Below are 11,639 nucleotides of genomic sequence, written 5' to 3'. Positions count from 1 at the left end.
TATATATATTATTAAAGTTCAAAGAAAGATTTGTACCCGAGAGCATGCATGCCCCATAGTGGTCCCCTATTGATACAACACAAATTTTAATATCAAAATATCACCGAATCTTTGGGATAAAAAATATGTAATTTTGGAGTATCCATTTACTAACTTTCACCCATACAAAAAAAGCAGAACACACCAACAACTATATATTAATTAATATTATTTTTTCACCAAAATAAAGCACACCAAGACAACACTCATTTCACTTTGCCAACACATTATTTCGGACACAATTGATGCCCGTAACCTTTTGCGTGATTGCAGGAGCACATGGGAAACGAAAGGGAATGCAATATTTATTATGCCCCTCTTTTTTCATAATGAAATATGTGGGCATTGGTTAGGACAATTGTGAGATGAAAATTTCAATGAAATCGAAATATTGTAAATATATATGTATATATGTAAAAATTTATTATTTTAAGCCTATTTAATAGAGTTCTCAGCTAACCTCTTTTGATGATTCTATTATTAAACTCATTCAAAAAATAGTTTTATGTTTTCCAGGACTTAGTTAATAGTAAAACTAAGAAAAAAGTACTATTGAATATAAAAACTAGATCATATATTTGGAAATATATAATTTGGACAAATGTTAAAATCCATAGATAGTTCGTTTAATAGTTGACTTGTTTTTAGACATCCCTTTGTCGACAAATTCGACAAGCTTATGATATTGTCTTTTGACATTCACAATAAGTCCAATCTTTATCTTTTCAACAATCTCTTGGAACATGAGAGTACAATATATACCATGAATTAATACGACCCATCTTCCACATGATATATAATCAAAATAATAAATTCCAAATTTCTCAATTTTCCTCACTTTTCTTTGTTGGGAGCTTTGCTTGATGGTTGGCATGTCGTTTTCATTTGATCAAATGGTTTACACTTCGTTATTTGAGATTGGGATTGATTTGAATTAGAGTAGAGGGGGAAACCCATGAACAAGTAGATCCGAATATTACTCGACTTTTTATTTTGCGCTCTTTTTTATTAGTTCACCCGAGTGACTTGAAAATAGTCGAGTGTGTTTGGTATAATTGATAAGATAACAATGGATTGTTCAATCAACAATTATTTCAGATACATCAAAAACAATAGAATAATTAGTATACACTATATAAAATTCCTATATATCATATTTTTATCACTCGTGTGACGCATTTATATAATTTCATCGTCATATCTTAAGAGGTAAAACGGTACTTGATAATGTTCTTAAATGACCTGTGATCCATTGAATACAAATAATTTGTGTCGAATTCAATTTCTATTGTACTCAAACGTAACATATTCCAACTAATTTGGATATAATAACCTAGCAAATATTTGAATAGGATTAAAATATCGTTCATTTGCACAATATCTTATTAGTTACTTTCTTCTTCTCTGGGCCATTTATATAATGAGGACAATAAGGTCACATTTAGGCCCATTTCTCAAATATGGGCCAGTCTTGTTTTAAAAAATTGGGGGTGTGAATTTTCTTTGAAGTGATATCACAATATTAACACCAAGATTAGATCCGATCAAATATTTATTATTTTTTGTTAATGGACTGGATCAGAAGATTGATCTTGGACCAAAATCCAATCCAACCGTAATTGACATTTTTCTTTTACTATTATGGATAATCATCGCCATGTCGTTCCACGTGTTCGTGTAAATTAATAATTTGAAAAAATAAATTTGTCTAAACATCGACTGGTTCAGATTTGTCTAAATATCGAGTCCAGATAGATAAATAAATAAATAAAAATGCTAGATTAATATGTTGCAAAGCACATGACTTAGCAAAGACAACTAAGTTATATTCTACCTCATGTATTTAGGGTAATGACATGCAGAATCATATTCCAAAATTTGTCACCCCAATCTTCATCATCGTGATTGATTCGATCATGGTTTTGAAAAAAATATTGATTCAATCATTAATTTCACAAATAAAAATCCCATTCAACTGTTTCATACTTTTATTTATCACTATTATCTAATGTGACACGTGATTTCATGGTGAATTTCAGTGGAGAGAGACGGATGAACATTATTTTTGTTTCATATATTTAGATTTATCTCTCGACTCGAAATCTAAATCTTAGATTAATTTTCAAATCAAATATCTCAAACTAAATCAAAATTTTTCGTCCAAACACAATGTTTCCTCCGAGCGATCAAGAATCGAGATCCATTCACGNATTGTTAATGTGACGTTAACTTATTGAATGTAATGAAACTTATCAAAATTGTATATCTAATAATTGAGTTCATCAACGATGTTTATATAAGTGTGGGTGTACATGANCCATACAAAAAAAGCAGAACACACCAACAACTATATATTAATTAATATTATTTTTTCACCAAAATAAAGCACACCAAGACAACACTCATTTCACTTTGCCAACACATTATTTCGGACACAATTGATGCCCGTAACCTTTTGCGTGATTGCAGGAGCACATGGGAAACGAAAGGGAATGCAATATTTATTATGCCCCTCTTTTTTCATAATGAAATATGTGGGCATTGGTTAGGACAATTGTGAGATGAAAATTTCAATGAAATCGAAATATTGTAAATATATATGTATATATGTAAAAATTTATTATTTTAAGCCTATTTAATAGAGTTCTCAGCTAACCTCTTTTGATGATTCTATTATTAAACTCATTCAAAAAATAGTTTTATGTTTTCCAGGACTTAGTTAATAGTAAAACTAAGAAAAAAGTACTATTGAATATAAAAACTAGATCATATATTTGGAAATATATAATTTGGACAAATGTTAAAATCCATAGATAGTTCGTTTAATAGTTGACTTGTTTTTAGACATCCCTTTGTCGACAAATTCGACAAGCTTATGATATTGTCTTTTGACATTCACAATAAGTCCAATCTTTATCTTTTCAACAATCTCTTGGAACATGAGAGTACAATATATACCATGAATTAATACGACCCATCTTCCACATGATATATAATCAAAATAATAAATTCCAAATTTCTCAATTTTCCTCACTTTTCTTTGTTGGGAGCTTTGCTTGATGGTTGGCATGTCGTTTTCATTTGATCAAATGGTTTACACTTCGTTATTTGAGATTGGGATTGATTTGAATTAGAGTAGAGGGGGAAACCCATGAACAAGTAGATCCGAATATTACTCGACTTTTTATTTTGCGCTCTTTTTTATTAGTTCACCCGAGTGACTTGAAAATAGTCGAGTGTGTTTGGTATAATTGATAAGATAACAATGGATTGTTCAATCAACAATTATTTCAGATACATCAAAAACAATAGAATAATTAGTATACACTATATAAAATTCCTATATATCATATTTTTATCACTCGTGTGACGCATTTATATAATTTCATCGTCATATCTTAAGAGGTAAAACGGTACTTGATAATGTTCTTAAATGACCTGTGATCCATTGAATACAAATAATTTGTGTCGAATTCAATTTCTATTGTACTCAAACGTAACATATTCCAACTAATTTGGATATAATAACCTAGCAAATATTTGAATAGGATTAAAATATCGTTCATTTGCACAATATCTTATTAGTTACTTTCTTCTTCTCTGGGCCATTTATATAATGAGGACAATAAGGTCACATTTAGGCCCATTTCTCAAATATGGGCCAGTCTTGTTTTAAAAAATTGGGGGTGTGAATTTTCTTTGAAGTGATATCACAATATTAACACCAAGATTAGATCCGATCAAATATTTATTATTTTTTGTTAATGGACTGGATCAGAAGATTGATCTTGGACCAAAATCCAATCCAACCGTAATTGACATTTTTCTTTTACTATTATGGATAATCATCGCCATGTCGTTCCACGTGTTCGTGTAAATTAATAATTTGAAAAAATAAATTTGTCTAAACATCGACTGGTTCAGATTTGTCTAAATATCGAGTCCAGATAGATAAATAAATAAATAAAAATGCTAGATTAATATGTTGCAAAGCACATGACTTAGCAAAGACAACTAAGTTATATTCTACCTCATGTATTTAGGGTAATGACATGCAGAATCATATTCCAAAATTTGTCACCCCAATCTTCATCATCGTGATTGATTCGATCATGGTTTTGAAAAAAATATTGATTCAATCATTAATTTCACAAATAAAAATCCCATTCAACTGTTTCATACTTTTATTTATCACTATTATCTAATGTGACACGTGATTTCATGGTGAATTTCAGTGGAGAGAGACGGATGAACATTATTTTTGTTTCATATATTTAGATTTATCTCTCGACTCGAAATCTAAATCTTAGATTAATTTTCAAATCAAATATCTCAAACTAAATCAAAATTTTTCGTCCAAACACAATGTTTCCTCCGAGCGATCAAGAATCGAGATCCATTCACGGCAAAAACTTGTGTGAGACGGTCTCACAAGTCGTATTTTGTGAGACGGATCTCTCATTTGGGTCATTCATGAAAAAATATTACTTTTTATGCTAAGACTGTTACTTTTTATTGTGAATATCGGTAGGGTTGACCCGTCTCACAAATAAAGATTCGTGAGACTGTCTCACAAGATACCTACTCTCCATCCACACTAACATTTATCACTCAATAAAAAAACAAGAGAGCCAAAATTAATGTAACAGAGTTTATAATTTATTTTTGAATGCGTTTCGTCATTTCATTATTTACTATTTAAATTGTGAATTCCACGATTAAGTCATGTTCCATGGTCTGAGTCGTTCACCACTACTCAATTCTTTGGTTTTCTTTTCTATTACATTTGGCCCCAACCTAATTTAGTCATCTTAATTAATAAATTTAATAACTACATATGGCCCCAACTCACGTACTCCAACATTATCTTTTGTTCATAAATGAAAGATTAATGTGTAGATATTGAGCCAATTGTATCGACTCAACACACATTTGACTCACTAGATATGGCTAGATCATCCTGCTTTACTATCTTATATATTGTAATCCAAGTACCTTGAACTAGCTAGAATTCTATGTTTCCCAACATTAATAAATTATCGAAAGAAATGGTAAATGCAAGTGGTTCCCCACATTTCCCTCCTAAATTATCTCAACAAATCAAAATCTTGACCAATGAAGATTGCAACTCCGCCGACCAGGTCGGCGAGGAGTCTTCGCCAGTGTACTACGGCGGAGCCATGGGTGCTGTGCCATTTATGTGGGAGTCTCAGCCGGGTACGCCAAAGCACAAATCCAGTCATACCCCTCTTCCACCGCCACTCACTCCGCCACCATCCCACCAATTCATAACCAGCCCTCGGACAAACTCTTCCCATAAAAAGAACTCAAAGAATTCCAATTTTTCTAACTTAAATCTTTCAAGAATCCCATCCAAGAAAGTTAACCGATCGCCCTCGTCATCGTTTTCGTCATCGTTGTCTTCATGCTCACAGCTCGCGTGCTCAGCCCCTAGTCCAAGCTCGACTGCCGGTAACGAGTTACATGACATAGGATATGATCCAAGGAAGATTTCTCCAAGCTCAACAACGTGTTTTGGTCCTATAAATGGAAGTTTGAGGAGGATCAGGGGTTATTGCTACACAATAAAGAGTTTGAACAAGGTGGTCTTGTCCATCGTTGGTCATGCCATGAGTTGATTAGGAGGGCGACAATTGGAATGCGCCGATTATTCTAACTTGACCCTTGACGTGAAATTTTCATATTCACCCTTTCTTATGCATTCCCTCGTTTTTAATTCCGGGTTATTTCAGACTCATTTCACATACCAAATTTAGTTTCTCCTATGTTTGGTTTGGGCAGGAAAATTTCTACTACACCAATATATTTGAGGTTATGAGGTCATGTCTGAATATACAGACCTCATGACCCAAAGTGAATTGAGGTCTTTGGATCTGCATAAAAACATTGTCCTTATACTAGGATAGAAAAAACCGCATTATTTGAGAGTATAACTTGTCAGCACAGACAATGGGTTTATCCACGGATAGACTCTTATCAGGCAGGCTGGCCGGCAACGAATGTGAAGCAATGGAAGGACAGTGATGGATTATTAAACATTCTATTATACTAGACTACTTTACCGACGTTTCAGGCACTCCATTTCATGGAATGATAAGTTAAATAAGTCTATAAAAATATTTTTCACAAAATATAAGTTAGTCTATGCTACACCGATAATGTTTTATCTATTTATTCCATTGAAAAGATAAAGATGGGAATGTTTGAGTGTGCCATTCACCTTTATACACACACACACTAAATTGAATATTTGAGAAAAATACAAAGGGTAAATTTAGATATCCACATAAATGGCCAAATTCATTTTTTCTAGAGGATCACACAATATATATACATATTTTTTGAATAACGAATTTAATAAAATATGATTTCGAGAATGAATAAAATATTTATAAAAGGGTGTGTAATTAAATATAAGATCATTGAGATTTTAAAACAAAAATTGATGGATATCTTAGGAAAATTAGAAATTTGAGGGGAATTTAAGGAAGGCAATCACCCACAGAAAAAAAATATATATATATATATATCCCTTGATTATTGGGCCATTCCGGCCCGATCATAGGGTCCTAGGCCCAGGCTTAGAAGGTATGCCTGGTAAAAACTGCCCAAAGTGTGAGATAGCTCGTCTACCCAGCCCAACGCACGAACCCGATAAAGTACTCGACATAGTATTCAAGTTGAACCAAACTGGGGCTCCAAATCCAGACACGTACACGCTGAGTAGGGAAATTACAACTCTGCTCTTTAATCTGGGCAGAATTTGTAGAAAGCGATCCAAGCGAAGAATTGAATTGATGTGGCCATGATTTCGACAGGCAGCTGTGACTTCCAAACTAAGGGGCATTTATTTTTCATTCATGTATTGGTGTTGCCTATAATATGCTTATTTAAAGAATTACATTAATGACTGAAGTGACGTCTATCTATTAGATATGTAGTTCGAACAATAAATCAAACCTACAAAAATATTTGTGTACGAGATTAAAAAAAAAAAGTCCTAAACATTAGAGAGAAAGGGTAAATCATATTAATGTTTGTCACCCAAGATTAGAATAATCTAGTCTAGCTTAAAAAAAGGACAAAAAAGAGTTCATAAGCAGAACATTGGCCACGAAGCCTTCTTGTGCAAATTCGCATTATCCAATTTTGTAAGACGTGGTTACCACATTCTTGGTGTTGTAAGGTTGGAAAGTCTTTTTCTACTTCCTAACTCTAATTATTCTCTCCTAACGATCTCTATCATTTTTTAATTGGGAGTCTTCAAACCTACTCAAAATACTTAAACCAACCACGTCTCGTTGTGATAGCCAGGTGAAATGACCCACTTATCCTTTCCCTTCTCACCAAAGTACCAGATAATGTTCTGGTAATATCGAGCCGGTTCAATAAAAAAAATACACCAATCATCATAAAAACTTGAAAAAATTATTTATGAAACATCAATACTTCAATACCTATATAGTATCAAGCACTCTAGAGTCAATCTTGTAATGTAGACAGGGAATTGAGATGTTTTATATCTGTATATGCGTTCAAATTATACATTAGCTTGCTAAAAAAGGGTAAAAATAACTTTAAAAACAAAAAGAAAACTATTGAACTAATATGGCGACTTGTATGATGTTTTAAACCATCAAAACTTGGAGTACTTCCTAAACCAACAGACTCGTCATTTCACTAAACTTACAAATACAAAAATAAGCTGACCCTACTTGATGGAATCACATTAGTTAGTTGTTTCTTTGTTTTTTTGAAAGGCATTGGTTAGTTGTTTCAAAGTATAAATTATCAATACAATATTCTTATGCGCATAATGAGAGCAATAATGGTGTCTTTCTTTTTCAAAGATGGAACACTAAGCCTTAAACTACCAAAAAATAGCATACCGTGAAATATAGAATACAACAGGGAAATACTGACCTCACAAGAAGAGAGAATAAACTTCATTTTCTTTCCATCTTCACATCTTCTCTCTGAGAACAATGGATTGCTCAATTTGTAGTGCGATGCCATATATCCTTAGGCCTCCAAGGAACACAATATGTGGAGCTTGTTATGAAGGAGTAAGAACTATAATCACTTTGACAAACAAACATGATGGTGAAAAGGGGTCTGATAAAACAGGAGGAAACACTTTGGTTTCTTCGTCAAATATGACTAAGGTAAAGGGCTTATGCGTATGGATCATTCTTAAGAACTAGGATTATGTATGATTCGGTTCCATGTTTTAGTTCTGATTCCAGTTTGTTAATATGTTCAATTCTTCATTTTTGCAAAACAAGTGCAGGAAACCTTTAGGAAGGACCATAATTATAACCTTCTATAAGAATTCATACTCAGAAACAATAGTTGAGTGGTGGTGAGGGTCAAATTTGAGAAATTGCATTTTTACCTAATGAAAGCGTGTGATCAGGCTAAAGTTCAAGTAAGCAAATATGCTACCCGTCCTTTCTATTTTAAATTAATGCTAAAAACATCATGCTGACATTTTATGATTGTTTAAAGTATGTATTTCTGTTTCTCTCAGTATAAAATTGTGGCATTAATTCAATCCCGATGAGAGGAACTACAGTCTGTTTCATTGTTTTATGCAATAAAAATTATATTAACTGTATCAAACATGCATGTATGTGACATGCACCAAACTCAGATTTCTTAGCATCCACAGTAACATCATCATTGATTTTTGGATTTTATCCTGTTTCTTACTTTTGCATGGGGTTTCCATTCTAGTTTTAAAGACCCAAAAGGCCAGCTTAGAAATTACAAGTGTGCATTTAAAATAGAATAATCTAAAAAAGTTTAAAAGAACGTATGGATTGGTCAACACTCAACAGGGATTTGCAAATGCTTTAAAATGGGTGAAGGAGATGAAGGAAATGGAAGACATGTTAAATGAGAAAATAAGCTACCTCAGTGGATTTGCTGCAGCATTTAAGGATCAAACTCACACTGATATTCAAATCAAACCCGGAGATAATGGGCCATCTGTACCCGCACATAAAGCATTATTGGTATCGAAGTGGCTTCACCTTCCATTACCTATCAAACCAATCACTTTGCGTATAATCACATTTCATATAAAAATGTGATCATGTTATTTTCAATTAAGCAAGTCTTATTTTGATACCGTGCAGGCATCAAGATCTGATATTTTCAGAAACATCTTGGATTCTGATGGATGCAAAGCTCCACCAAATGACACGATAACACTTCACGAATTGAATCATGATGAAGTAGAATCGTTGCTAGAGTTCCTATACAGTGGAGATTTGCCCAAAGAAAAGGTGGAAAAACATGTTTATTCACTGTCAATTGCAGCAGACAAGTATGAAATCCCATTTCTCCAAAAGTTTTGTTCACAGCATATGCTTGGCTCCTTAAATTCATCCAATGCTCTTGATATTCTAGAAATATCAGATTCTTGCTCAAACCAATCATTAAAGGAAACAGCATTGAACTTTATTGTTAGAAACATGGAAGACGTAGTTTTTGCAGCAAGATTTGATGCTTTTGCACTTAAGAATCCTCATCTAACTGTACAGATTACGAGGGCTTCATTCATGGACATAAAAAACAAAAGGAATGGGGTTTGAATTCACTGATTAGGGTAAACATTTTTACAGTTGCATTTGTTTACAATTCAATCTATTTCACTGTAGATGTCTTATTCTATTCTTCTTTTAAAAAAATGATTCTTTTTACAACAATATCATCAAAGCTCTTTGATTTCAAATGTAGGATTCCAACCAGCTAGTTTTTGGGCAATTATAATATCTCATGAGTCATCTGTGTATGCTATATATGGTATGAATTATCCGATAATGCTTAGAAGGTTATTCTGTGTCTCTATAGAACTAAATGTACCTTTATTGAATTCTGAAGTCCAACAAGCATCAAAGGGGTTTTGCTTTTGCATCCCAACTGATGACAGATAACCAACAAAATTAAATTTCATCTATCTGATGGACCAGTGAAAAGGGAACTGATAAGAAGCATTGTCCTAAATCAAATCAACAATAACAAAAGTAATCTTACCGCATTACAAATCCAACACTCTACGTGACTGCATTCAATAAAGATAGCATGTGTGCCCCAGTATTCATAATTTCAATCTTCACCTTGCAATGCATATCTGAATCACCCAATGCCTTCATCTTAATTCTTAGCTTTACTAAGTGTAAAAATATAGTCCCTCTGTGGATGCTCCTATCCCACATAAAATTTATGGACCTGAACTTCAAATTTGTCCAACTATAACCTTGCTCCTTGCTCTCTCATCACATTCCTCAGATGAACTCAATCTCTCAACCTACCTGCCTCCACGTTTATATTTTTATAGAAGAAAATAAGTGGAAGAATGTACTGGACTGAGCGAGAGAATCCTCTTCACTAAAATTTCTCCAAACATAACAATGCCATGAATCCTGCATGAGGCCAATGGAGTTCGCCACACTATATCATTTGGTTGAATAGGCGAACACAAACCCAACCTGCAGGCCGAGCACAGAAGCAAACCGTTCTATTTTTGGCATCAAAGCAAAGTCTTCTATTGACCAAAAGTATCGATCATACCTACACGGCTCAAGCAAATAGAACACATAGCAAGGTAAAAACACATGCCCATCCGCTTCATTATTCTGAAATGTCGTGGTCCAGTTGCCACAGAACCATGACGGGAGTTACCTAATTTGATTGCAGTCAGAGATATAGCATCAGGACTAGGAATCAGATTCAGAAAACCAATTCCACATCAATCATGTTGCCTTCCTATGCATACTGCATACATACCGTGTCTTTATACGCCTGAAAGTTTCAAAGCTAGGTTTGTACAGAAAGCAATGGATTTAGCGACCATATCGAAGATAACATTCAAGCGTGCAGTAAGGAGTAAGGACACTATCAAGTGTAAACTGATTGGGCACGAAACCTTTCCCCTTTATCTGAGAGAAATCATATAGTGCTTCCTCCCCTTAGAACATTGAGAATGAGCTGTCATTAATGTTGACTGTAACGCTACATCTCTATTCCATTCTATCAGATATTTTCTCTACATTTTCCTACAATCTGGCATTTCAGATATGCATGTGTTACATGGACTGACACGTATTACAAAATTGAGTGGCATCAAATACTAGTAAGTTATCATCAGAAAAATCCGACTTGAACACATGCCCATTAATTTCTCTTGCTTCCAGTAATTCCTCCTCAGCATAAAAATGGAGCTGATCAACCAGTTCTCGAACTTGGTTCATCTCCAGTGTTCTAATTTGAACCAGGATCAAGTATTTTCCTTCCAACACCGGCTTCTTTCTCGACCATTCCTACCCCCTACGCTGCAACAAATCTCAGAACTGTCAATGAATATATTTATACCCATGGCCAGGCCCAGTGGAGCATGCGAAGAAGTCACCAGCTCAAATGAAGGCGTCCAAAAATATGACTTCAAGCATTAACTTCAGTGAAACACGATCAACCAGCATCTACAACACGGCAAGTATTGTTTGACTCCAAATCAAGAGACAGATTACTAACTGAGATATTAATCGTCGCCATGAACGATGGTTTCACTTGGG

The 11,639-nt window shown here is 33.8% G+C and overlaps 2 protein-coding genes across 2 annotated transcripts in view; one reads left to right on the top strand and one right to left on the bottom strand.

The window, feature by feature from the left end:
- Positions 1-8,083, bottom strand: part of LOC140989667 (WEB family protein At2g40480-like) — a 10,240-nt gene extending 2,157 nt beyond the window's left edge. Inside the window, exon 1 of the mRNA XM_073458979.1 lies at positions 7,984-8,083. The gene's annotated coding sequence lies outside the window, so the exon portion shown is untranslated. The remainder of the gene's footprint in view (positions 1-7,983) is intronic.
- LOC140989669 (BTB/POZ domain-containing protein At3g56230-like) lies at positions 8,034-9,923 on the top strand. The gene is made up of 3 exons (XM_073458982.1): positions 8,034-8,225; positions 8,901-9,077; positions 9,201-9,923. Exons 1-3 carry the CDS (start codon positions 8,046-8,048, stop codon positions 9,657-9,659), a joined length of 816 nt encoding a protein of 271 aa, XP_073315083.1. The 5' UTR covers positions 8,034-8,045; the 3' UTR covers positions 9,660-9,923.
- The last annotated feature ends 1,716 nt before the right edge of the window (positions 9,924-11,639 follow it).

Source organism: Primulina huaijiensis, chromosome 12 (genome assembly GCF_012295235.1).
Source record: "Primulina huaijiensis isolate GDHJ02 chromosome 12, ASM1229523v2, whole genome shotgun sequence".
Lineage (NCBI taxonomy): Eukaryota > Viridiplantae > Streptophyta > Magnoliopsida > Lamiales > Gesneriaceae > Primulina > Primulina huaijiensis.
This window is presented reverse-complemented; position numbering and strand designations above follow the sequence as displayed.

What these genes read in the sequence shown, in the direction of transcription:
- LOC140989669 (XM_073458982.1), top strand. Translation starts at nt 8,046, where the DNA reads ATGGATTGCTCAATTTGTAGTGCGATGCCATATATCCTTAGGCCTCCA. An exon ending in CTTCGTCAAATATGACTAAG is followed by an intron (nt 8,226 to 8,900) that starts GTAAAGGGCTTA and finishes AACACTCAACAG; the next exon opens with GGATTTGCAAATGCTTTAAA. An exon ending in CCGCACATAAAGCATTATTG is followed by an intron (nt 9,078 to 9,200) that starts GTATCGAAGTGG and finishes GATACCGTGCAG; the next exon opens with GCATCAAGATCTGATATTTT.